Source organism: Uloborus diversus, chromosome 6, assembly GCF_026930045.1.
Source record: "Uloborus diversus isolate 005 chromosome 6, Udiv.v.3.1, whole genome shotgun sequence".
Taxonomy (NCBI): Eukaryota; Metazoa; Arthropoda; class Arachnida; order Araneae; family Uloboridae; genus Uloborus; species Uloborus diversus.
Window position 1 is genome coordinate 72835466 of NC_072736.1, and position 26261 is coordinate 72861726.

Consider the following 26261-nt stretch of genomic DNA (forward strand, 5'->3'; position numbering starts at 1 on the left):
GGATGCCAATTTATCTGGACGTTTCAGCGACGAAATGGATGAGCGTATACACTTTCTTTGTAAAATAACTTTTTATAATTTGTACCCCACCCTGTGCGCCTTAGAAGCGGACTTTTAAGTTTGATACTTAAATTGTATTACGAAACATTTTTTTAAAAGCATCGAAAATATTTTTTGCAGATACTAAATGACTAAGTTATTTTTGTTGATGTTTCAAATATTAATTGAGACCTACTTATTTAATACTAAGCATGTTTTGATTTAGAATATTTTGTACAATTTGTCAAATGCCATACGGGGCAAAGGAAAATAGTGTATTCCATTTATTCATTTATCCATTTATAAAATCATTCACGCATTCATTAATGAATTAATTGATTTACCTTCGCCTGTTTTCTTACTCTATCACTATTTTACTCACTCATTCCTTTCTCGTTCATTAACTAATTTGCGTATACTGTTAGCCGATTACTTGTAGTAATGGAATGGAATGAGATTCAAACGGTGGGATTTAATGCACCGATTTCACCGTTCATTGTTTTGTGCTTGAACCACTATGCCAAAAGGTACATAAATGCACATGAGAACTAAAAGCTAAATTTACTGCTTTGAGCTGTATGCCACAGCATGCTAGATTAACTTATTGTTTAATTCCAATCAAAACGGAAGGACTTGTTTGGTAGAGAGAGAACACACAACATTAAAAAGAAAGAAAGAAAAGAAAACGGGATCGTTTATTGCACGCTTTCATTTAATTTATGTGAATCTTGTTGCTCCAAAATCCGGGAAATTAATATTTGAAGTAACAGCAAAAATTGTTCATTCGTCTGTTTATTTCAATTTAATATGCATAATTTCTATAAATGAGTTGCGGCAACAGCTTGAAGTAATTTTCTAATTCATGTTTGGTTTTGTTTTATTCATTCCAAGAGTAATGAGAAATATTTCTCGATTATTTTGTGTGTGCGTTTTTGTGCGAATTATGAGTTCTACTCATACGGTCCACTAAATAAATCAAAATTATTTGTAAACAATGACTAAAGTCATGTTTTCGTGAAATTTCTGCAGTTATACAATTCCACTCATTAGTATTTTAAATGTTTCTTGAAAACAAAATTTAAAATGATGTAAAAACATGGAAATACGTATGACGGTTTATTTTTTCTCGTTGCAGATTAAGAGCTCTGACGTGGTCAAATCCTACATCAGCCGGATACAGGCAGTCCAGCCTCTAATCAATGCTTACGTGGACGAGAGGTTTGAAGAAGCCCTGGAGGATGCCAGGCGAGTCGATGCACTAGTGAGTTCAGGGAGACTGACGGTCGAACAAATGGAGAAAGAGATGCCCTTCCTGGGGGTTCCTTTCTCTGCAAAAGAGGCTGTCTCTGTAGCTGGTAATTATTTTTGCTTACTCTTAACGATGTTTTTGCAAATTAATGTGGCCGGATGTTTTTTAGCCCTCGAATTTAACCCCTTCAGTCGGAATTATGAAATATTGGACCAAAAATGTTGATATTTGGTACACAGTGTACTATGGTAAAAAGTATCTTATACACAAAATTTTGAGTTTGTAGGAGAAAAATTATAAGAGTTATGGCACGTCCAATATTCCGGACTTATATTTTTGAAATCAATATTTCATGTACAAAAATGATAAAATACCGAACAAACTTCATTATAAAATGTTCTACAAACAATTATAAAACATAGTATAAGCGTTTGAAACGATTAATTAAAGATTATATATTTTTAAAAAAATCAGGAAAAAATCCTCGCTTTTCAGATGAAAATCCATGGTTGGAAAAATGAGCCACTCTCTATCTCTCAATCCTTATATGTCAGTGTTGTCAATCCCAAAACGAAAAATTATTTCAGAGATTATAATAAGTAGAATGTAAAGAGTCAACTACAAAAAACTAATTAAATCAATTATTAAATGATTAGCAGCTGTTTAAAGTGTATGTCCGGTATACCGGACACCAGGTCTGAAAGGGTTAAAGTTAATAACGTCAGATTCCATGTAATAGAATGAAAACAGCATTGACGCAAAATTGCTCAGTTGTGAATCTTGCCTCATCGAATGCAAAAATCAACAAACGCTTGTTGAAAGTTAGGAAAGACATTTTAATTAGGAACTGTTAGTTTGAACGTATACAGAGTGCACTTAAATAACTTGTATCGAAAATATGGAGCAAAAGTCCATTAAAAGGAGTGACTATCGTCACATCAAAGTATCGAAATTCTGCATTCATCGACGGTAATTCAGTAGCGACTGAACGTTTGATTCGAGTTCACGCTAGCGAGCGTTGAAGGGATGTTGCCATTCCAAATCAAATAATTTTCCACAGCATAGAGACACGTAGTAAATATCAAGATTGAGAAAATTGCTCGTCTCCATTGGCGAATGCGTAAACTAATTAGTCAAAACTGCTTCTTTCTAGTCGTCATCCCGGTAGCAGAAACAGCGCGCTGCTGCGACTCCCATCTCAGATTCTTGAAGAAGTCTAAAGACTGTGTCCGAATTGGAAAGATTTTTTTTTATTATTATTTCTGGACGACTCTGTGGAATTTAAAGTAGAAAAATACAGTTTAGAATGTATCAGGAAGAAAAAGTAAAAACAAAAAAGTTTTTACATCTGAACACAAGTCCGCAGTGATTGATAGGTCAAAAGCATACATGGTCCGACAAGTACCTACGCCTCAGTTAGCTAGTTTAGTTTGAAACTTCTTTCCATTATATTTTTTTCTATTTTTTTTTTCAATCACTCCTTAGTGATTTATAAAATAAGTGCTACCACTAACCTAATGCCGCTTTACGTATTATCTTGTAGACTATTTTTTGGTTTTTAATCAGTGTCAATGACTGCAGAAAAAACTTCTGTTACCGAGATTGCTACTTTATTTTTATTTTTATCTTTTTTAAATTTATTTATTTATTTAATTTATTTATATATTTATTTATTTATTTTTTGAAATTCAAAAAAAAAAAAAAAAAAGTAGCTTAACAACAAATTAGCTTTCAAATTGCTACTATAAAGAACAAAAAGTTAATATGAATTAAGGTTAATATACCTAATTAAAAGCGATAATGTTAATAAATCGGCACAGGTGGGGTTGTAAGAAGTGGTGTCCTAGTGGTAACTGATACTAATATTTTTATTCACTACATTTTTTTTTCTTCAGCCATCGCGGGGCGAGTGGCCACTGCTAGTGTTGATCTATACCGTGTAGCCAAAAACTTCAGGAAAAGTGAGAGTAGATGAGAAAGTCTGAAATAACACAAAACGAGTAACTCGTGGTAAACATTTATTGGACATAAGAAAGGCTCGAATTTCGGATATAAATCCAACCTAGTTAGTAAAGTTTTGAGACACAGAACTTTGTCAGTACCCATACTGTAGCTCAAAAGACATGTTAAAGGTTCCTTGAGTGTCCATTTGGCTTGTATGATCTCAGCTTAGATGAACTTCCAATAAAATTTACATCTTAAGAGCCAAGGCGTCTTCCTCTGCTGGAAAATGGGCGTCAAAATTCTTAAGTGCTGATAACGGCCGCCGAACTTAAGCTAAAGGAAAGAATGGTTGCCATTTCTTTAATATTGCACTGGGTCTAAAACTGGTGAAGAGTCAATAAGCAGCCTCATTGAAAACAGCATCATCATGCTGAAAGCGTACAACCACGCCATCAACAACCTCACACAAATTGTTGGAAAAGATAGATAATGTTTCGAACGTTGACTATCAGCTCCGCTTCACTAGTCACACGTCTTTGATACACGTGAGTTTCGAGGAAAACCCCACAAATAGAAGTTAATAAGATTCAAATTTAGTCCTTTGTCTGGGAAAGCGTCTGAAAAGGTAGACAAGACGGCTCGTATTTCAGGGAAATTAGTTTCAATATTCTAAAGATATTGCCGCACGTTCCAACATTCATTGGTCTTAGGATAACTTTGATTGTCATATGACAAAACGTTCTTAGAAGAGCTCTTGTATGTTATACTTATAAGTGGACCATCTCTTCTACCAAAGGATGGACAGTGAAGAAGCTTGCATAGATACGATGGCGAAACATGTTCAAAAAGTAGAACTAAGCATTGCCGTATTAGCATTCTCTCTATTTTTCATGGAGGTTGCAGTGGCCAAAAGCATTTTTGTGAAACATGTTCTAAACATGAGTTTCTCATTACTGGTACATAAACTAAATCGTGGATTGATTTGGAAACTGTATTTCACTTTACGCTATTAAAACATGGGTACTTACTTAATGGCGTGTGGTTTTAAACCATAAATAAAATATCTTTTTCATATCAAATTGTACTCTCTATTCCTGATCAAACGCACAACATTACAAGGTTCATTTCTTTCCGCGACATTTTTTTTATTATCAAGTTATTATTTAGATCAATGGTGCCTAACTTTTTTTTACCCGAGGGCTGCGCTTCATATTAAGATGAATCTTGAGAGAAAAATCACATATAACCTTTTAATATATTTGAATTTATTTTTCCAAGATATCATGTTAAATTATCATTACGACATGCTTATTTTTACAATATGAAATTTCGATCTGTCTTCCAGAAACTAATTTTGGACCATTTGACTCCTTTGCAGAATCATTCTAAATACTTGTTGAAGATCGGTTGTTTTGGAAATTTTCAGAATATATTTTTCGATTCGTGATATTGTGCAGAACAACGGGCCACATGAATAAGCTTTGCGGGATACACCTATGGCACGTGCGCAGTGGATTGGTCACCACTGATTTATAGGTAGTAGTTGATGTGATGAAGTTTGTTGACATTGCTGCTCCCCCTTCGGCCGAAAGAAAATGTCTTTCAAGAAAAAGTTGGGCTTTCAGATGACCATTTTGAAACTTAATCCATACAATTTAAAACAGCGTTTATCAACCTTTTTTGACCCATGGACCGGTAGAATTAGCGAAAAAATGCCGTGAGCTGGTGATTTTATTATCTTCTTTCTTTTTTTACAAAAGAAATGTATTTTTCTTTTTCTGTCGTTCTTAAGAAAATTAATAAATCTAAAAAAGAATAATGAACTGTTACATAACTTAAGTGCAAGAGTTTTCATCAAGTTTTAACTCACAATAATATTTAATCGTAAAGATTACTACTAATTATATTGTTAGTTCTACATAAGCGAATTAATCTTTGAGAAAAACCCCAAAATGTGTGCAAAGTGATTAAAAGATGAACGCATAAAATATCACATGAAATGACTTTTTTTTTTTTTTTTTTTTTTTTTGAGTAGGAAAAAATATTTTTGCACTGACAGGAGAAATTTTCGGTCACTGATCAAATTTGCCAGCGGGCTGGTGCCGGTCCGCTGGACAAGCGGTTGAGAATCGCTGATTTAGAGCATTCACGACGCAAGCAAAAATGCAAAGGGACTATGCAAATAGCGTTAAAAGTCTTAAAATGAAGTAGCTAAAGCTGTTTTTTTCCATCTAGCAAGAACACTTAGATTTTTCTTACGTACCCGATAAAACGGTTAAGTACTTTATTTGATGAAATTGCCTCTAATAAAAGTTTTATACGAAAAGTGAGCAATGGAAAAAATTTATATCGCTCATTTAGAAGAAGAGTGCCACGATACGAAGAAATGAAATTTTACAGCAGAAGCGTTTGAATTTGAACTCTTCAGGCAATTTGCATTAAGAAAAGTAAGCTTGCAGTGCTCAGCAGTGATTAATATTAAAACGAAAATCTGTCATCATTTTCCAAAGAAAAAGTCATTTGAAGGCCTATACGCGAAAAAAAAAGGAAAATTTAAAATTTCGTATTGTGTGTTTTTCAAACGAGCGCTATTTGAGGCAGTGAGAAGCCAAGGGATGCAAGTGGCAAAATTAAAAATTTGGATATAACCAGCACAAATGGTAGGTGAACCCCTCCTCTATCTTGGGGCAAGATGTAGTACAAAAAACCCTGGTAGGTTCCGGTATACAGCTTGATTTAGAAAAACATTTCAATGAAAGCCTACCTAGGATCTGATCTTTAAACGCGTTTGACTCGAAACTTGAAATAGTCCACTTGCATCCCTTTGCTTCTCAGTGCCTCATATGTAGTTTAACTTTCTATCAATTTTCCAATGCTAAGCTTTTCATAGCACAGCCACTTATCATGCATGACATTGCAAGCTCTAATAACAAAAATTTCAAGTTCATTGACATATTCCTTTTTTTTTTTTGAGCAATCACGATTGCTCATTGCTTTCACTTGAGCGTCCTTGATGTCTGGTTCCTTTTTCAGAATGGACCAGGGCCCTCTGCAGCTGCTCTGGTCCTAGCCTCCACTAGCAGCACTGTCCACCGGAATCCCCTCCTCCTAGGCGGTGGCGTCCATGTCCCGCATACACACACTCCTACATACACACACGTCTACACACAAAGTAGTCCTTACACACATACACACACGTAACCGCCCAGGAGGAGGGGCAGGCTTGGGAGGACATGAGCCGTTTCTAGGAAACAATAGCCTCCAATGAGTGGGGTCCTGTCGCAACTCGTGATTGCGAAAAACATAATTTGAACTCAAAGTGTCAGAATTCAAATTAGATATATATGTACACACACACATATATATATATATATATATATATATATTAATATTTTTTTAACTTTCAGGTTTGTGTGCAACGGGAGGAGCCGTGTTTCGTAAAGGAGCCCGTGCAGAAGGGGACTGTGATGTGGTGCGACTCATTCGCCAGTCGGGAGCCATTCCATTGGTAGTGACGAACACAAGCGAGATGTGCCTATGGTGGGAGACATACAATAAGCTCCACGGAAAGACCAGGAATCCATACGACACGACGAGAACGCCAGGAGGAAGTAGCGGTAAGTCCGTTTTCTCAATATGAAGCACCATCAGATGCAACAGAAATCATTTTTTGAATCAATTCAAACTGATGGATTACATTACAAATTTCAAATGGGTTCCTTTCCTCTTTGTGAAATCAATTGTTGAGACCCTTACTGTTATTTTAATCGTTAATTTACACTTTAGATTCAGAAGAGAAAACTCCGAAGTAAGAGTCTTTGTCGACAATTGATCAACAAAGCGAAGAACAAGCTATCGACTTAATGGAATCATTCATTGAAAAATGGAAAAAGATTACTTTTTTGAAAAAGGGTAGATTTTTCGAAACAAGGAAAAGCAATGTAGGAGTATGCAAAGAATAAAACATGTTTCTCAACATCATTGTTTTAAGATATAGTTGTGAATAGTGGCGGATTTACCATGTCGCAATTACGAGGAGATCTCCCAGACATAGAGGCCCCGAAGGGGATCATAATACCTGTTTCTCAAACTCTTATTTTAAAATTGATAGAGTAAAGAGCTCCCATACCGCCAATGACTGTAATAGACTAACTTAAGTGAGATCCTTCATACAAATAAATAGATTATTGCCTTAAATTAATCGTACGGAATTACTGCTTAAAATTCTTATGCATTGGAGAAGAAAAACTAAACGCTTTTTTTTTTCAATGTTTTGCTTCATTTTAATATTTACATTGAAATGTGAAATTAAAGTATCCTATCACCAAATGTACAGTATTATAGTAGAAATAATAAGTAGTAAAAAACGTGCGAAGTACGCTAATTGAATAAAGTAAAATAACTCATCTAATTTTAAATTTATACAAAAATTTAAAATTAGATGAGTTGATTACATTGAACAAAATAATAAAAAAGTGTAAATGTTCAATCAAAGTACAAATTAAAGCATAGCACCACCAAAGAGTAATGTCGAAGAAAATAAATTAAGTAAAAAATGAACCAAATACAGTGAAACCTGTGTAAGTTGACCACTTGCGGTGCACTACTTTATTGGTCAACTTAAACACGTGGTCAACTTACAGAGGTTGATTTATACGATAAAGGCTAATTCCGTGCCTGAAAAAGGCGGTCAACTTAGACAGGTGGTTAACTTACAAGGGTGGTCAACTACAGGTTTCACTTTACACAGAACAAGCCATGAAATAATAAGTGTAAAAGTTAAATTAAAAGTGTAAAATGAAAGGTCAAATTACGCATTAATTTCATTGAGTAAGTAATAAAACAAATGCTAAATTTTCGTTAAAATGTTAAATTAATCACTACACCGTGCTCTAAACCTTGAAACAAATATAAAATTTGAATAGAAAGGAAAAATAAATCGGGCAATAATAATCCAACTATATCGCATAAGTCACAAAACAAGGGTAAAATGTGCATGAAAAAAGCCAAACTATGTACATGAAAAAATTAAAACTTTAAGTTAAAGCATAACATCGCCAAATACATACTACTATGGAAGAAAATCAAATGAGGTGTCCCAAATTCTGCAATTGCATAGACGTAGCCGTGTGATACAAGTTTAAAATGTTTTAATAAAAATTGAAGTTAATCCCCAAAATCGTATGCCAAATGCATGGAATACGAAAACAAGTGCAAAAATTTCATAAGAATATAAGATAAATCGCCAATTTTCAATTTTGTCAAAATCAAAGACATTTTTGCAGAATTTGAGCATGCTGTCAGGAAATTTGTTTATACCCAAGTTTGGTCACAGTTAGATAGTCAGACAGAAGTAATATTTCAGGCAAAGGTCTACCATAATAAGTTAAAGTTTGCCAATGCCTTAATTTGTGGTGAAAATTTTGTGTTTAACGCAATACTGGTTTATCAACATCATATCAAAAAGTAAAATCTAGAATCAAAATCAAATAGGGGAGACCGGGGCAAGATGACGAGCCGGGCAAGATGACGAATGACTTAATTTTTCCGTTTTAAACTAGGTAACTGCATCAACTGCATGCTACTGGCTCTCCTATCCGCTATTCGTTCAGCAATAGTATAGAGACGCTGAAATCGCCATATTTGTGTTAGTTCTGAAGCTCTGATTGTTTACCGTTGACACGATATAACTTTTATGCATGTGTAAATAAGCTCTGCTGCATATACATATAGGATATATCGTGTCTCTTGAGTATTTATGAGTAACTTAGTTTAAATACTACCTATTACCATGAATAAATGTCAATTAATCGCATTTTGTTATGGCAATGGAGAAAAATCCGTTCAAACAGGCAGTCTGGGGTAAGATGACGAGCAGCAACACGGGGCAAGATGACGAGCTTGTCTATTGCCCGTGTTCCGGAATTTATTAAACTAACTATGTTGTTCACTTTATTAAATTCCTGCAAACGCTGTCTGTTTGTCCACGCGACCTTGCCCTTCTCCTCTGGGGCTAAAGGACGCATTGAATCAAGGTAGGTATCGTTCGAAAGCGGGTGACCAGGGGCTATTTATAAACTAGTTGACCAAATGACTAGTTGAATGAATGAAACCAAGCAAAGAATCTCCTGCTCTGCTGATTATTGACAATCATAAATCTCACATAGCTTTGCAGGCTATCTTATATTGCAGTGAAAAAACATTATCGTGGTTGGGTTGCCATTTCACATATCACATCATCTCTAGCTCCTGATGCGTCATTTTTCTGCCCATTAAAAACCTACTATAGCCAAGCATGTATCAACTTTATGGTCATTCATCAAGAACAAACTAACACAGAAAAAAAGTATTGGTGAGCTTTTGAGCACCCACTTCAAAGCAGCTACAATTGGAAATGCCGATAAAGAGTTTAAAGAATGAGGTATCGAATCTCATCATTTTCTTGTTTTTTAGCGGACTATGACGTTGTTGGCTCTGAAACTGAGAATAATAGTACTAATCCTCTGACCTTGGGAGTAAAAAACCAACATATAAGCCCTCCAGACGAAGCAGAAGTTATGGCAAATGCTGATTCCGATACACCAAAGAAGCATGTTAGTGTTTTTGATTTCAATGCATTTCCTAAAGCAACACAATGCGAAAAAACAAAAACTGAAGTTCAAACATTCTTACAAGCATACCCATCAAAGAAATGTCAAAACAAGAAAAAAATTTAAAAAAAAAAAAAAAAAAAAAACAGGGAAAAAAAGCTCGTGAAGCTAAAAAGGGAGTAAAAAAAGAAAAAAACCTCAGACCAAGTTCCTGTAGGCCCAAGTCTATTACTGTGGACCCGTATTCATGCTAAGCAATGCAGTTGCATCAAATTCAAAGAATAGTGTTCTAAGATGCCGTGCTTGGAAAGTGGAATTTTGAGACCCTCCAACAGAAGAATGGATCCACAGCTGTAAAAGCCAAGAGTGGTGACATGAGGAATGTTCCAATCATGAAAATGATATTTTTATTTGTGTCTATTGTTAGCTGCACAACATAACACTTGAACATTACGCTACAACGCATTACGCTTAATTTGATACTTAGTAAGATGTAAAAACAGTTATCATTTGTAAAACTAGGTAACATATTCAAAACATAAAATATATTCAACCTTTTTCAACGTTGTCATATTGCCCCTAGGTCAAAGTCATCTTGCCCCAGTACTGGGGCAAGATGACGATTTGTTAAGGTTATGAAAAAATAAAAATATCCTTCGTTATTTTTATTTGAAAAAATTAAATGGCAATATATTTAATACTACAAAGGACTACTCTAACAGCTCATGTAAAATTAATTTTACTATCCTTAAAAATAAATGAATAAACCACGAAAATTGTTAGCATAGTCATCTTGCCCCGGTCTCCCCTAAGCCTTTAATGTTCTTAAAAAATGTAAAAACTTACTAAATTAAGCACCCAGTTAAAAAGTGAACTAAAATTTAAAATTACCATTATTATAATTAAAATTAATCGTTAAGCCTTATTTAAGTCAGTTGCTACATGTGTAACTCTGGCCAAATTTCCTTTAGACCCTCTCCGTTTGATCTTATTTATTGCGAAAATGTTTGCCCTATTGGTCTTTTCTTCTTTTAGAAGTTTCAAATAAATAATTTACAACGATAGGAAGATTAAAGTGATCCTATGTTGAAAGGGGAAAATATTCTAGATGAGCAGTGTCAGTGAGAAAAGAGGTTATACTAAAGAGAGATTTCATATGCATGTTCAAAAGGATTAATAATCTCATGTCTAAGTTGAGAAGCGATTACTTCATTTATTTCCTCTCCAGATCAATCAAGCTCCCACTCTATGCTTTTACAACAGTCCAATAGATCTGTTTTTATTCGTTCATACTTCAAACATGTTCAAGAAGCCCATCGCGGAAGGCTACAGGTGGAGAAAATCATTATTCCATAGTATCAATTATCCTGCCACTATTTCTCTGTGTTTGATTAGATTTCTTGTCAAACTAGAGTCTTGTCAATCAGATAATACCCCACATTTCAAACGTCTTTTGTAGCAAATTTGTATATTGAAGTAGATAGAAGATGGTGTCTTTAATCTCTCTTCAAACTTTGACCTTTTGTCCTATTTTCTTTGCTGTACATCGATATATAAATCGAAATGTAATAGTAAGAGAAATAAAAGAAAGTTTCAAATTGTCGAATAAGATCGTATAAAGAGTGATGCATAGCAGTTCTCTTCCGTCATTAATTTTAATGATTGATCTTCAAGTGGCTATCGTCCATAAAATAGTTGTTACCTGTTTACATGACAAATTATAACTTTCTTCGATTCAGTTTACATTAAATTATTACTATGAGTGTTCTTTTTTTCTTCTTCTTTTATCTTTGACGTACGGTTTGAACGTCTGCTCCAATTTCGCTCGTGTGTGTCAAATTTTTTTTTATTTCTTATGTCCTATCCCGGATTTAATTTGCATGGGAGCTCACGGGAGCTAAACTCCTGCACATAATTTTTATTTTAGTGAAGTCTTAGATATTTGACGAAATTCTGGCCTAGTTGCGCATTAAAATAAGTTCCTAAGACTACACTGTCGTCCTGAGCTCAGAAGTCGTACCTGCACTTTTCAACAAAATTGAGTTATGGTCACCAGATGGTTCTTTGTGACGTACTTTACCTAAATATAACGTTACAATGTTCTATAGCGATTTAAGAATGGGAAATATTTTTGAAAATTTTCTGAAAACGTGACTTCTGAATCAAATATATGGAGGCGTAATATTTGAAAAAGCAGTTTCTTAAATTAAGCAAATATAAAGAGACGTAGTACTTGAAAAAGCAGTTTCTCAGTTTGAGCTTGACTGCAGATGCCACTTTTGTTCTTAGCAAGACAACATAGGGCAGCGTTTCTCTACCTTTTTTGACCGGTAAAGCTATTGAAAAAATTCGCGGACCGGTGAGGTGTTTTTTCTTCATTTTTTTCATTTAAAAAAGTCTTTCACTCGCGGACAGTTAAAAAAAGCGATTTTTTTCTCGAACCGGTGTGGTTTTTAATCTTTTGTTTTGTATTTATTTATTTTATATTTTATTTTTATATATCTATTTATTTATTTATTCATTTATTTTTATTAACGTATTTATTTATTTTTATTTATTTATGTATGTATTTATTTATTTATTTATTTTTGTTTATATATTTATTTATTTATTCATTTTATTTATTTATTTAAAAAAAGAAAGGCAATAAAAACTTTTGACTCAGGGTCTATTAAAAAAAATTGCCGAAGGCTGAGGTTATTTTCTTCTTACATACTAATAATAATAAATGAATAAGGAAATACACAAATTGAACTTTGCGTTTATCAAGGAACTGTCTCTAAAAATGTTTAAATGTTAAGATAAGTAATGATTTTGTAATAATCGTACATAAGTAATGAATTTTACCAAAAAAAAGCTTATAAAATTGCGAAAATTAATCACAAAATTCATGTAAAATGTCGTAAAGAATTATTATTACTGTTATTGTTTTCCCTTACTATTTGTTTTTTCCTTTTGAGTAGGAAAAATTTTTCAACATGGGCAAGGAAAAAATCTCTGAGAACCTGTCAGTTTTTTTCACGGACCGGTGCCGGTCTGGCGGCTGATATAGGGTTCCTACACTTCTTTTGTTATAAACCAAGCCCTGCTCCTGGTTTAAAAAAGTAAAATAAACAATTAAAAAAGACTTGAGTCATAATTATGCTTAATAACAACCAAGAAATGAGATTCATGTCAATGCCAAATGATTTGAAATTTTTTCTGAAAACATTACTTTTTGTATGGCTACTTCACCTCACTCTATCTGAATTTTTGATAAATACTAGCATTTCTTCTGACTCGAGACACTGGATGTTTTTTAAGAAAGTGCTTCTTTTACCGAAATAAGCTAAACTTCTAGTACGAAATCTATTTCAAAAATTTACGTTCTTCCGCACTTTTTTGTTAAATTAAGATGATCAATAAAACATTTTCTTATCGAGGAGAAAAATGTACAACAAATTTATTGCATAAATTGCATCATTCATTAATGTGATCTTATGAGATGTCCTCTTCGCCTTTTTTGGTTCACTTTACTTGTTAAAGTTTTTTTCCGAAAGAAAAAGAGAAAAAAATAAAACGGTATAAACGAAGGCTTAAAGTAATATTAAAATCTCTCTAAAAACAAACATATATTTTTAAAAATTGGTTTATAATAAGAAATTTTCAAACATGGGGAAATGAAAAAAATGTCGACGTTCGTTATAACGCCCCTATCATTGAGAAGTACCCTATTCGTCCGAACAAAATCGGTCGCTGTAGCGAGAGATCGCTAAAACGCTACTGTGCAAGATAGTTTTTTAGATGTAAAAAATACTGGACTAATGCTTCATTTTCAAAGAGAGTATAGAAACTAACATGATAAATAATTACGGATGCAAAATAAGTAACATTAAAATTAATTTAACACAACTTTGAAACAATGCTTTTTAGCTACAAAATACACTAAAAATAATTGTCAGAAATCAGTTATTTTTTAATTTAAAGATAATGATTTTCACTTCTGCTTTGATTGAGATTTCTTTTAAAAACATTAATTTTTATCTTTAGTATATTTAAACGTTGTGGAAGCTTTTTACTTTTTTTTTAATTATTCTGAAAAATTCTTCCTTAATTTTTATTGTTCGTCCACAGTTCTTGTCAATTGTTTGACCCTTTCATTATCAAAAAACTCTTTTGGATAGAAATGTTTTTTCAGAAGCACGAAATGGTTACTAATGCTAGTTTTGAATACTAGTTTTTAAAATTACAACTAAGTTGAAACTTAGTTTTGGATGTTACATTGAAATGAACAATTCAGTTCAGACGTTCTAATGGACGTTAAATTAACAAACGGGACTTCATGCATCGGTTGCTATAACGGAAGGGTCGCAGTAGCTGGAGGTCGTCTTGTAGAGCGTTGACTGTGGTCGATTCAAACAATAATGGACTTCTTGCTATTTATTTATTTATTTGTGTTTGTTTTGTTTTTAAATTGATACATATATACATATAGACAGGTCCATTTCGCTCACATGTATTTACTAAATTCAAACAGTTTTCTGTTGCATTTTAAACGGTTAAAAAACTTAACATTCGCATCCATAAAAAAATTCGAATCTTATATAAATACTGATTCAACAGACAGATTAGTTCAAAACAAAGTTTATTGGAGCGAACTCTTGGAGTAGAACAATTTTCAAACAACTCATTTTTATTTATTTAACTATTTTCAGAGCATTTTTAAACGTTCTTCGTAGCACTTAAAGAGAGAAATTGAAATATTTTCAGCTGCCAAAATAATAACGCTAAAACTGCTTTTCGGTGTCAAAAAAAAAAAAAAAATACTGACGTTGACGAAATTTTGATTTTGTTATTTCCTTTTTTTCCCCTCCCAGAAGTTGAGAAAAGAATCAATAAAATATTTAGAGTAGCCCTCAGCAATGCATTTGGAGCAGCATTGTAGAGGGTTGTAGAGGGTAAAAATCTCTGCAATGCTACTCCAAAACAGTTATTTTACTTTTTTGATAACTGCAAAAAAATTGAGACTCTTTGTTTGTTGAAACATATAAATTATTTTTCTTATGCTATCCAGAATTTGAAATGAAACGCAAGTTCCAAAGCAGCTGAAATACAGAACAATACGTTCCCCCTAGCGGAATTGAAAATCGAAGCTTTGCGCATACGATTTTTACACACATTTCTGAAATTTATTCGCAGGACTGAAATTTATTCATAGTTTTGTATTTTTTCATATTACATACTGGCTGCGCTGCCCGGCGTTGCACGGTCTACCTCGAAAATAAAAGTTGTACCAAGTGACGCATGGTCAACACTCTATCTTAAATAATAACTTTTAAAACAGTGAAAAATTTTCAGTCAACGTGTAGAAAAGAGTAATCTTATGACTTGAGTTTAAATTTATATCTCTTTGGGTGCTTTTGTAATTCCAAAATTCAGTCATTGTGTTATTAATACGCATTAAGTAATCAGTTTCACGGATTTCTAAGCGAAACCCCAACCCCTCATGGAGAAAGGAGTTCACCCTCCCCCACAGAGAGCAAAAAAAAAAAAAAAAAAACCTATATGAATTCCTGAGCGTCAAAGCACCTCTGTGCTAATTTGGCAAACTAACTGGACGTAAACTGGATTTGCATGAGGAAAACCCACCTATGACAATTCCTGAACATCAAAGAACCTCTGTGTCAAATTTCGCAAAGATCCGAAACCAACTATGGATTTATATAAGGAACACACACACACATACAACCATAAAGAAATAAACATCTATTTTTTTAAATATAAAAAATATACGGGGAGATTTATTAGGGAGAAAATTTAAAACCATCATCTGAAAGACAAAAACGTTTAGCAAAATGCATTTTAAAAATATTTAAAACCATCTTCCACTCCATCCTCAACTTCATACACCATGTAAAGGGCAAACTTTTATCGAAAAAAAAAACATCTTAAAAGAATTTAAAACAATCACCCGCTCTATCTTCATACATCATGCGAAGGACCAAAATGTTTAGAAAAAAAAAAGAATTTAAAACCATTTTCCGCTCTATTCTCAGTTTAATACAGTATCTGAAAGACAAAAACGTTTAGCAAAAAACCATTTTTCAAAGGATTTAAAACCATCCTTCTCTCCATCCTCAACTTCATTCACCGGCATCTGAGACGCTGGAGCAAAACGTGCGTCTCTGCACGTGTGTCCGAGTCATTTCATGGACATCCAAACGATCAGAGGAGCTTTCTTCTCACGTGACCGACTGACCTTCCTCTAAACGAGGAAGTCCACCAGGCGGAAGTCTCGCAGCTAACTGGGGACGCCTTTTCGGAACGAAATCGAAAGTGACCACGCTTTCTAGTTGTTACCGGTGTCTTCGTTTTCAGATAACAGGTCACGAGATTCAATTAGTCTTGTGGCGTGCAGGCATCTCACATAACTTCTGACTGGCATTGTTGTGTCAGACCAGCATGTTCTTTCATAAACCTGATGAATGTGGTTGAAATTATTACTTTGTACCTTTCCCTCAAGTAAGCGAGATGGACATTTAGATCTTTTAACCGGAAGAAGTCCTTTTTCACATGACATAAGGCATATTAAATTGATTTTGGAATTCAGGTCTGTGGAAGTAAACAAATGGAAACGGTAATCTTGTTCTTAATGATAGGCCACAATTTCTCATTATCCAAGCAGACAACGCAAAAATTTCGAACAATACTTCAGAAAAATACTAGTTATATTCTTCCATGTGGGAGTGGGGTTTTTTTTTTCCTTATTTCGTCTCTTATTATTTCATGTGTTGTAATTGTTACCAACTCTTATGTATTGTTTGTTCAAATGCAAGAATCGGTAACAATAATCGTGCTAACCGCAAAAGTCGTATCTGCAGCTGAGTGAGTTCAAAATGAAAAATTTTCGTTTAAAGGCTTGCACATCCACGTATTTGATTCAAATGCAATTTTTTCAGTTTCTTTCTTTTTTTTTTTTTTTTAATATTTCCCACTCAAAAATGACCATAAATTATTGTATCTAGGCGGAATATGTGACAAAGAACCAACAGATGATCGCAACTCAATTTTGATATAAAGTGCAAAAACAACGACTTCTTCGCTTAGAAAGGCAAAATAGTTCTGAATATTTTGAAAAGGGTTCACCTTTTGAGCTGTGACAACACCTTCCAACAACAATAATTACATGTCCTAACATGCAAGTAGATTGAAATGAGAGAAAGAGAATCTCAGCCGAACCTGACACGACTGCTACCAGAGGTCTATTGTACTAACTGCATGTAGATTGTCATGCTTGAATTGGAAAACGGCTGCAAAATATTTTTCTATAGCTTTTATAAACAATGCCGTAATGTGTTACGATAAATAATTTGTTTTTCTACCTTTTTGTTACCATTTGTTTAGATTACTAGCTGCGTATCCCGGTGTTGCACGAGCTACCTAAAAAATTAAAGAGATTCCCAGTTGAAGCTTTAGTAGTACTCTTACATCAGTTTCTAGCGCGTTAAGATATAAACAAATGCAGGTAATGCAGGATCTTTAAAATAAAATTCTAGACAAAAAAAGTTGTTTTAAGATTTGGATTGCAGACAAAAAACTGCGACCTTAAAACAATTATGTATTAGAATTTTGTTTTCTAACCCAGATGTTAAATGGCAACAGGAAAGAAATAAGAGTTCCTAAGAACGTGTTGTTAATTGAGGCAGTGAGAAGCAAAGGGATGCAAGTGGATTATTTCAAGTTTCGAGTAAAACGCGTTTAAAGATCCGATCCTAGGTAGGCTTTCATTGATTTTTTTTTCTAAATCATACTATGCAGCAGCACCTACCAGGGCTATTTGTACATCTCTTGCCCCAAGACAAGGGAGAGGTTCACCTACCATGTGTACTGGTTATCTCCAAATTTTTAATTTTGCCACATGCATCCCTTTGCTTCTCACTACCTCAATTAACAGAGATTGGTCTTATTGTTTTATTTGGAAAATTTCAAATCGGTCGGTACCTCATTCAGCTCTCGACTCGCAGCGATTCTTGAGAAGATCAAGCTTCAGACAGACGGACAGACAGCGAACAGATTTTAACAGTACGGATGTTGTTCGAAGATAGTTTATACTTATTTAAATATTAATATTGAGGATGATGATAGTGGCGTTGCGATGCATATAAGTAATATCATGCACTAGTGGCAGGCTCGGTGGGGGCAGGTTGTTTTCTCTGTACTGACATTGCACTAGTAAAGAAACAACTTTTACAGAGTTCAAATAACTACTTTGAAAATTGAGGAACAAATTGAGTCATCCAATTGAGAACTTTTTACTTGAAAATTTTCGAGAATGTATTAATGAAGTAGATACAAAACTGCATTCGAGATAACTATTAATTTGAAAACAAAAAGGGGAGATTACTATTTTATATTCATATCCCTTTAATAGAAAAAGTCTATTGTAGATAGAGAAGCAGGAAAATGAAAATTAAACACACAAAACAAAATTTCAAGAATCCACTATCTAAGAATTGTAACTACAGCAAAAGTGTAATTAAAATTGTAAAGAATAAATAAGCAAAACCAGTAAAATTATTGTAAAAATTGCTTTTCACTTTCAATGGAGAATTGATAGTGCCAACTGTAACACAAAAAATGTAATTATTATATATGAAATGAAAATTAAAGTAAATTTCTCGTTTACATAAAACCATTTTGAAGCAAATTTAATGCAAAATCCTCCTAAGCACTAGTGAAATGAATCTTTTAAATGACGAAAATAGTGACAAATCATTTTTATTTTTCATAATGGATATGCTGTTTCCTGGAAAAAAGATCAATGTTTATTAATTTTTAAGTTCAGTATTTTGGGGTTTAGTTCTGTTAGTTTTACTGCTTTTTGATTCGTGGTGTTTACAGTTAAAATAAGTTTATTTCGAATCTTTAAAAACCTCTGCAGTGATTTAAAATTTTAAGTGCGCAAACATTTTCCCCTAGAGTTAATACGTTGTTTTGTAGTTAAAATACAATAAGAAATCAACTTTTACAAATTATTTTATTATTTTATCCTTCATTGCATTTAATAGAATATTTTCTTAGAAATACGATAAATTTAGATTTATTGTAACGCTAAAAGTAAAAAGAACGAGCTGATGGGAGCATCACATGACTTCCTTTTACTCCAATTTATGTCATTTCCCCATTACTGGCAATTTTAAGGTGATTCAATAATTTACTCTCTAAATATCACCAACAGTGGCCAAATTAAAATCAGATTTTTTTTTAAAAAATCGCCGAATTTGTCTCCAAGTTTGCGGCAAAACTTGGCGACCAAAAGACTGGCGATATATTGCCAAGTGTCCGCCCAATTATAACACCACTTGAGTTTACATCGAAATTAACAATGATTTCCCCCCCCCCCAAAAAAAGAGGCAAAAGACCCCTTTAGAAACACCCGAATGCAACCATTAGGACTCTGCGTACCAAATTTCAACTTTCTAGGACTTACCGTTCTTGAGTTATGCGACATACATACGCACACACGACATCCGCACATACATACGTACATACAGACATCACGAGAAAATTCGTTGTAATTAACTCGGGAATCATCATTATGGATATTTCGCGTGTCTATACGTTCTTAGGCACTTATCCACGTGTGGTCGAGTCGAAAAAAAAAACTCAATATTCATTCGGGGGTGAATAAAATGGAAATTAAGGTCGATTTTTGAGTGAAATTTTTTTGCGAATACAATACTTCCTTTTTTGTAAAAGGAAATAAAAAAAAGGACTACTTGTAATATTTCAGCCCAGTAGAATTTCATAATTAGAAAAATGTATCTCATCACTTACTTTCAATGAAATTCCTAGCTCTTAATTGGCCAAAGGATACCGGAAATGTCTATTATTTAAAATTAATTTTCAGAATATTATTCAAACGATCCAAATAATTGATCACCTTACTTCTACACTAATTTGGTTTGTTTTACTCACAATGTGTTTTTATGTGAACTATTTGATGATTGATTCGAATGCACAACTACAGGAATCTGAAAACCGCAAAACGAAAAAAAAAAAGGTTGGAAGCGAGTTTTATGTGTTCTAGTTTCACACTTTCTCCGTAACCTAAATATTCGTAATATTTTCAGTTAAAAATTGCTTTTGCTCTGCAAAAAAATATAAATAAGTAATTAAATAAATAACCTTCGGAATGCAAGAATAAATTTCCAGTGAAATGGTAATTAAAACTTCAGTTACGTTATGTAGGTATAATTTCACCTAGTCAAAATGAAATTGACTAACAAAAGTAAAACACCGTTATTATAACAGGAATTTTTGCGGAATTATAGGAATTTAGGACATAAAAAGTTTCGCTTTCGTGTAAAATTCTCACGATTTCTTTTTCTCTGAAAAGATAAAAATAATAATAATAATTTTCGACAAAATAAGAAAGGAAAGTAATTGCAATGCAAAACGTAATTTTGTATAGATTTTATTTCGTATAAAACAAGTTTATGTTTCTCAAAGTGGATTTTTTAATGTAGAATGACCTTATTAGTAAATCACAGTGGATTTCTAAAAAATCCTTTTTTTATATATATAGAAAAAACGCGCTAATTTCAAAATTTTTCATATTTTCAAATTTTTGTGTTTAGACAAAATTTATGTAAAAAATTATAAACGTAATCACGATTGCTATATGCATTTACAAAGAAAATTACACTTAGTGCTGAACTTGAAAAAAAAATATTGCTTGCAGTAAACTTCCGATTAATTGCTGAATAAAGTACATACATGGTAACCAAGGAAAAGCAAATTTCACGAATACTCTGCTAAATAAGTAAAAAAAAGGCATTTGTATACACACTAGCTTAAAATAGATCAATAACAGTCACACATGAATTTAAGCGCTTGGTAAGGACGATAGCATTGCATTTAAAAAATGTATGTATAAGCTGAACAAGAAGTTCCTTCCAGAACTAAACGAGCCTACTTCCAAATATACCAACATCAACTTTCTAGTATCTAATCAATATTCTTAAAATTAGCTATGACTGCAAATTATGTCAAACATACTTTTTTAAATATTTTAGCTGATTTATACTTCGTTCCTTTGATGAAATATATGCGTAAAAAAGAAATAAGCGAACTAATAAAGTAGCAGCACACTTAAAGCAATGCAGTTAACATATTTTATCCGCAACAAAAATCTTTAATCGCTCTCAAAAAGGAAAAGAAAAAAGAATTAATTGTAAAAAGCCAATCGAAACTCATTCATTGCATCAAAAAAACCGTTTTTTTAAAATCTTTCTTCCGGGTAAAAATAAAGCGCCTCAGATGTTATTTTACTCTGTTGTCACAAAATAACTTTTAAAACAAATAATAAATATACTTAAGAAAATTATTAAAAAATAATAACTAACTCCATTTTTCCTTTTATTTCATGTTGCCAAAAATAGAATAAATAAATTAAAACCTTAGGATGAAAATTAAAACAAATCAAGACTAATTTATCAAAAGGGAACATATCCATTTTCTAAAAATGTTCAGGAGGTGAGAAAAACGAATTAGGGTAAGAGCAAAATAGTTTTATCAACTTCTCTGGGCACAGAATTGAGCCTGAAAGCACAGCTAATCATGGCCTAGAGTAAGGCGCCATTCAGTAATTGCGTAAGGGTCCCGAGGTGGGGTTGGAAAAATCTCTACATACCCTTACTTGGGGGTGGGGTCAAGCTCATTCTTATGTAATGTTTTCCAAGTCAATGTTTTATATCAGAAATCGTGCTTTCATGTGGTTTGGCAGAGATCATATTTCATTTTCGTCTGGAAGGTAAAATACGCATTAGGAGGAACTGTTTTTTATTTGTTTTACAAAGAATGAATAGTGTAAAATATAATAAAAGAATCGCACTCTGTATGGTTTTATTTTTAATTAGTATCGCACCATATACAAAAAAAATATCGAATATACATTTAGTCTAGATTCCAACTTTTTAATAAATACTTCTTTACACAAAGAGGTTTAATTTAATAATAGTGAATTTAATAACGATTCCAGTGATTTAAGATTCGTTACTTTATTATTTTGAAAAAAAAATGGAATCTTACGTAAGAATGGGGGGGGGATAAAAATCTTACGTACCCTTACATGAAGGGAGGGGTGGTCAAAAATTACCAAAATCATCCTTACGTAATTAATGAATCGCCCCTAAGAAATGTTTGTGTAAAAAAAGGGAGATATTGCCCTTTTAATTTTGGATATGTGCCCTTTCGAATGAAAACCTGAATTTTGAGAATTCCAATTTCACCTAAACCCTAATATTTCACCTTCTCATATTCTCTTATCGAAGTACATGAACCTAAAAGTAGTGGATTACAATTTGAGGATATCGGACATGTGTTCCTTTGGATCTAAGAGTCTTCGAATACATATTCTTTCAGGATATGTCCCCTTTTGTTCAAAATAAAACGTGCAGAGGACGGATTTGTTACCTTTTGATCAAAAAGCCACACTTTACTCTTAAATAAAATAGGATTTTCCACGTTTGAACTTCTCGAGAGTATATGATTTGATAAATGTCATCTGAAATATTTAGAAAATGTCATAAAATGATTTTTTTCTAAAAAGTGGATGCGTTCCCTTTTGACAAATTACTCCTCAAATGACATCAGCAAAGAGCAAACAATCAACTAAATACACATGAAGTTAGGTTATGCCAAAAACGTCTAGGAGAGGGAAATTTTTTCGAAGAAAACTGGTTTGATCACTTGTTTACATCACATCACACCCGAGAGTCCCCTGTTCCTATCACAGTAAGTCACTTGTTTACACTAGCGTCCCTTCATGCAGGGACGCTTTTTTCCACGTTAACAGCATGCAGATGCAGAAATCAAGTTTCAACTAGTCAGATTTCGGAGATCTTGAAAGGTTCGAAAGAAGGGGGGGGGGAAGAAAATATATTACTGTAATTAGATTTTGCACCTGTAAGTTGAAATGTGCACATTTTTCTACATTCACTAAATCATCGGCCATCATCATTCTATTTTATTTTATTTTATTTATGTATTTATTTAATTATTTTTTTAAGAGGGAAAGACCGAGATAAATCTCAAATTAAATAAACGGGAGTTTACTATACTTTAATTTGTAAATGCTGTAAACGAAACATGCAAAACAAAAACTTTTGATGCATATTTATTTTTTTGCGGTTGTAGATCATTTTCCAAAAACAATAATAGTAAACACCATTGATTAAGAAATTTCATTTTATTTTTGGGATATCAATATCTTCCAAAGTGGAGAACTCAAAGCAGAAGGCGCGGATTTGTTGCAAATTGCAATGGGACCCACGACCATAGGAGCCTCAAAGGAATTTCAAAACTGTCATATGGGGGCTCTCCATAAATATGTAGGGGAACACGGGGCAAAGTGAAATGGTGAAATATTTACTCTGCTTTTAACTCCACATATCTGGTATTATTTTAACTATATAGTACCATATGTAGTATATTCAAGTCCGAAAAAAATATCTCCGAAGATTAAAGAATTCGGTAATACAGGCAATTTTAAAAAATTGATACTCATATTGTAACATTTTGTTGTAAGTCAAAAATTATTTTTGTTACTATAAAATGATAATGTTTTTGTTATTAACATTTTAAATATTAATTGAGACCTCCTAATATTTAATTCAGTAAAAAATTAGTTAATATTGTGTTTATTTGTATTTTAAATAAATTGTACAATTAGTCAAGTACATACGGGGCAAAGTGAAATAGTTTGTTTCATTTACTCACTCAATCATTTAATATAAATCACTTACGGTTTCATTTATTAATTAATTCACGTACATTCCTTCATTTAAGAATTCGCTTATTTATTCATTCATTCATTTATTTTCTTATTCATTCATATTTTACTCGCTCATTTATTTTTCGTCATATATTAATTAATTTATTCATTTAATTATTCGCTTATTGTTTCTTCTTTTTTTTTTTCATTTCTTTATTCAACCTTTTATTTACTGATTCTTTTGATAAAAAGTATGTTTTATAATCGAATAGAAAATATTCCATTAGAAAAATATTTTATTTTTCACTTTACCCCATGAAAAAAAAAGTGAATTTTTCCACTTTTCTTTGAAGACTCAAATTTACTGCCAAAAATAAAAATTACGGTTTCAGCGCAAGTTTTATTACAAAATACAATGTTCTTTCTTTATGTACTGCGATTTTCAAAACAGATTTCCGATTTGAATATTTTGAAAAAACTTAGTTATCTTAACCATTTTACTTTGCCCCACATTTCCCTACCTCAGAGCCAGAAGGACGTAAGTCACGTTATCGTAATTTTCAGGACAGGGAAAAAACTTTTTTCATGCAAAGGATGGGAGACGCGCTCTTTCAATTGAGAAAAAAATTTAAAAGGATTTTGTTTTAAAAAATACGTTAACAGGCTTCTACATACATAGCATTGCACTAATAAAGGAAAAAGTTTTGAACTTACGTCTTCGTTAGTCTGGCTCTGAGGTACAGAAATGATGTCACACTTTTTTTTCAGCATTTTTGACCCCCATCCCCCCTTTGTCACAAAGTGTCACACTTCATCTTACTCTTCGTTGTCCCATGTCATGCTCTTTTTCGATATTTTTAACCCACATCCCCCGTTTGTCACAAAGTACACTTCACCTTACTCTTTGTTGTCACTTATCGCGCTGTATTTCATTGACATATTCTTATTAAAAAAATGAGTGATGTCGCACTTCTTGTTACTCCCTCCCTCCCCCTTGGCACATTTTCTCACCTCCCCCCCCCCTTAAAGCGTGACATCATTTGTAAACAGCTCCATTAGGATTGGCAATCTGTGTTTGAAACAAAGTTTCTGGAGGTCTTCCCCTCTCACTGCGCCTCTCGGAGTTCGACGCCATTTTCAGTTTACAATGATAGCGCCACCTACATGCCTTTGACTAATATTGTAACAATCGAGAAAATAAATTTAATGAGATAACAATCAAAATAATAAAAGAAATAAGCATAAATCTTAAATAGTTTTCCCTTTCAATAACTTTTCTTAATCTCTCTCTCTCTTTCTCTAAGTGTTAGATTTTATGAACAAACAATTTGTATTTTTATTCTAATTTACGACTCCTTCTTCCTATTCTTTCGGCTTACTACCAGTGAAGAGGCTTTCGTGTGTACCTGAAATTCAATTACAACGAGTAAACAAAACGTAACTACACAAAACTCATTCATCAGCCTTTACTTCTGAAACGTCCTTAATTTTCATGGTAATCCACTTATTTGAAATGATGCTCAATTAGCTTCGCAACCATTTACTTCTTCTCCTCAAAAGATATCAACATGCAAGCATTCGTGCTTGAATCCTTTGTTGTTAACAAGTGTCTTATTATGTAATTTTCAAAAGAGGGTTGCAAAATTACACTTTTGCCATTTTGCGTGTACAGCTCGGCTTGTCCGGCTGGAACAAATAGTTCACGAGTTGCGTCCGCGTGAATCTACCACGAGATTTTTCTTACCTGCGGGGCTCGAAACAAAAACAAATATTTACTCTTAGGTTAGAGCTCGCGGAAGTGCTCTTATTCAACTTCCCCAAACATGACCGACCCTTCTGGTCACTTTCTAGATGTGATATACGCTTTAATGTAGAGTAAACATTCGTGTTTCGAAGATGGTGGAACTTAAGTGCGAGAAGCAGTGGTGTAGTGCGAAAGACTATTTCCAAAGTAGGGTAAATGACTAATTGGCATGCCTTTTTTCTTTTCTTTTTTTTTTTTTTTTTTTTTTTTTAATTTGGGTTGTTGTTGAAGAGTGATGCTGCCGTTCTAGTTCGTGGAAAAAACTAATTCCCACGGTGTTACAAGTTTGAAATTATAACTGTGAAATTTTCATTTACTTTTAACTACGATTTATATATTTTTTGACATAAATTGCAATCAGTGGCGGCAATTCGGGGGGAGGGCAAGGGGGAAGGTATGATTCATTTATATTTTTTATTTTCCTATTCAGGAGTTCATTTATAAAAAAAATTTCCTATTTTGAAATCAAAACTAAAAATAATAATAATAAAAAAAGCAGAAATGTCTAAATTTTCAAAACATAATTATTTGTTTTCCTTGTACAGTGAAACTTGTGTATAACGATACTGTCTATAACAATATAACCTGTCTATAACATTTTTTTTTTTTTTTGGCCCCAGCAAAATATCAGCATGAATAATCAAACTGTCTATAAGGATAACCTGTCTATTACGATATTATTTTTAGGTCCCAACAGTATCGTTGTAGACAGGTTTTACTGTATATCTGGTAACGAAACATTATTTAGCACAAGTAGTAACTTTTAGTTCATGTATTCATTGTTAAGATGTTAGTAAATCACTTTTTTTACTTAAAAACAAGCCATACTTGTTCAATGAAATAATTACCAAGTGTTTGTGACGTTTAAAAATTTTTCAG

The 26261-nt window shown here is 33.0% G+C and overlaps 1 protein-coding gene across 1 annotated transcript in view; it reads left to right on the forward strand.

The window, feature by feature from the left end:
* The first annotated feature begins 1315 nt into the window (after positions 1-1315).
* LOC129224721 (fatty-acid amide hydrolase 2-like) overlaps positions 1316-26261 on the forward strand; it is a 65272-nt gene continuing 40326 nt past the window's right edge. The window contains exons 1-2 of the mRNA XM_054859268.1: positions 1316-1394; positions 6640-6849. Of these exons, the coding sequence (XP_054715243.1) occupies positions 1331-1394; positions 6640-6849 (274 nt within the window). The 5' untranslated portion in view covers positions 1316-1330. The remainder of the gene's footprint in view (positions 1395-6639; positions 6850-26261) is intronic.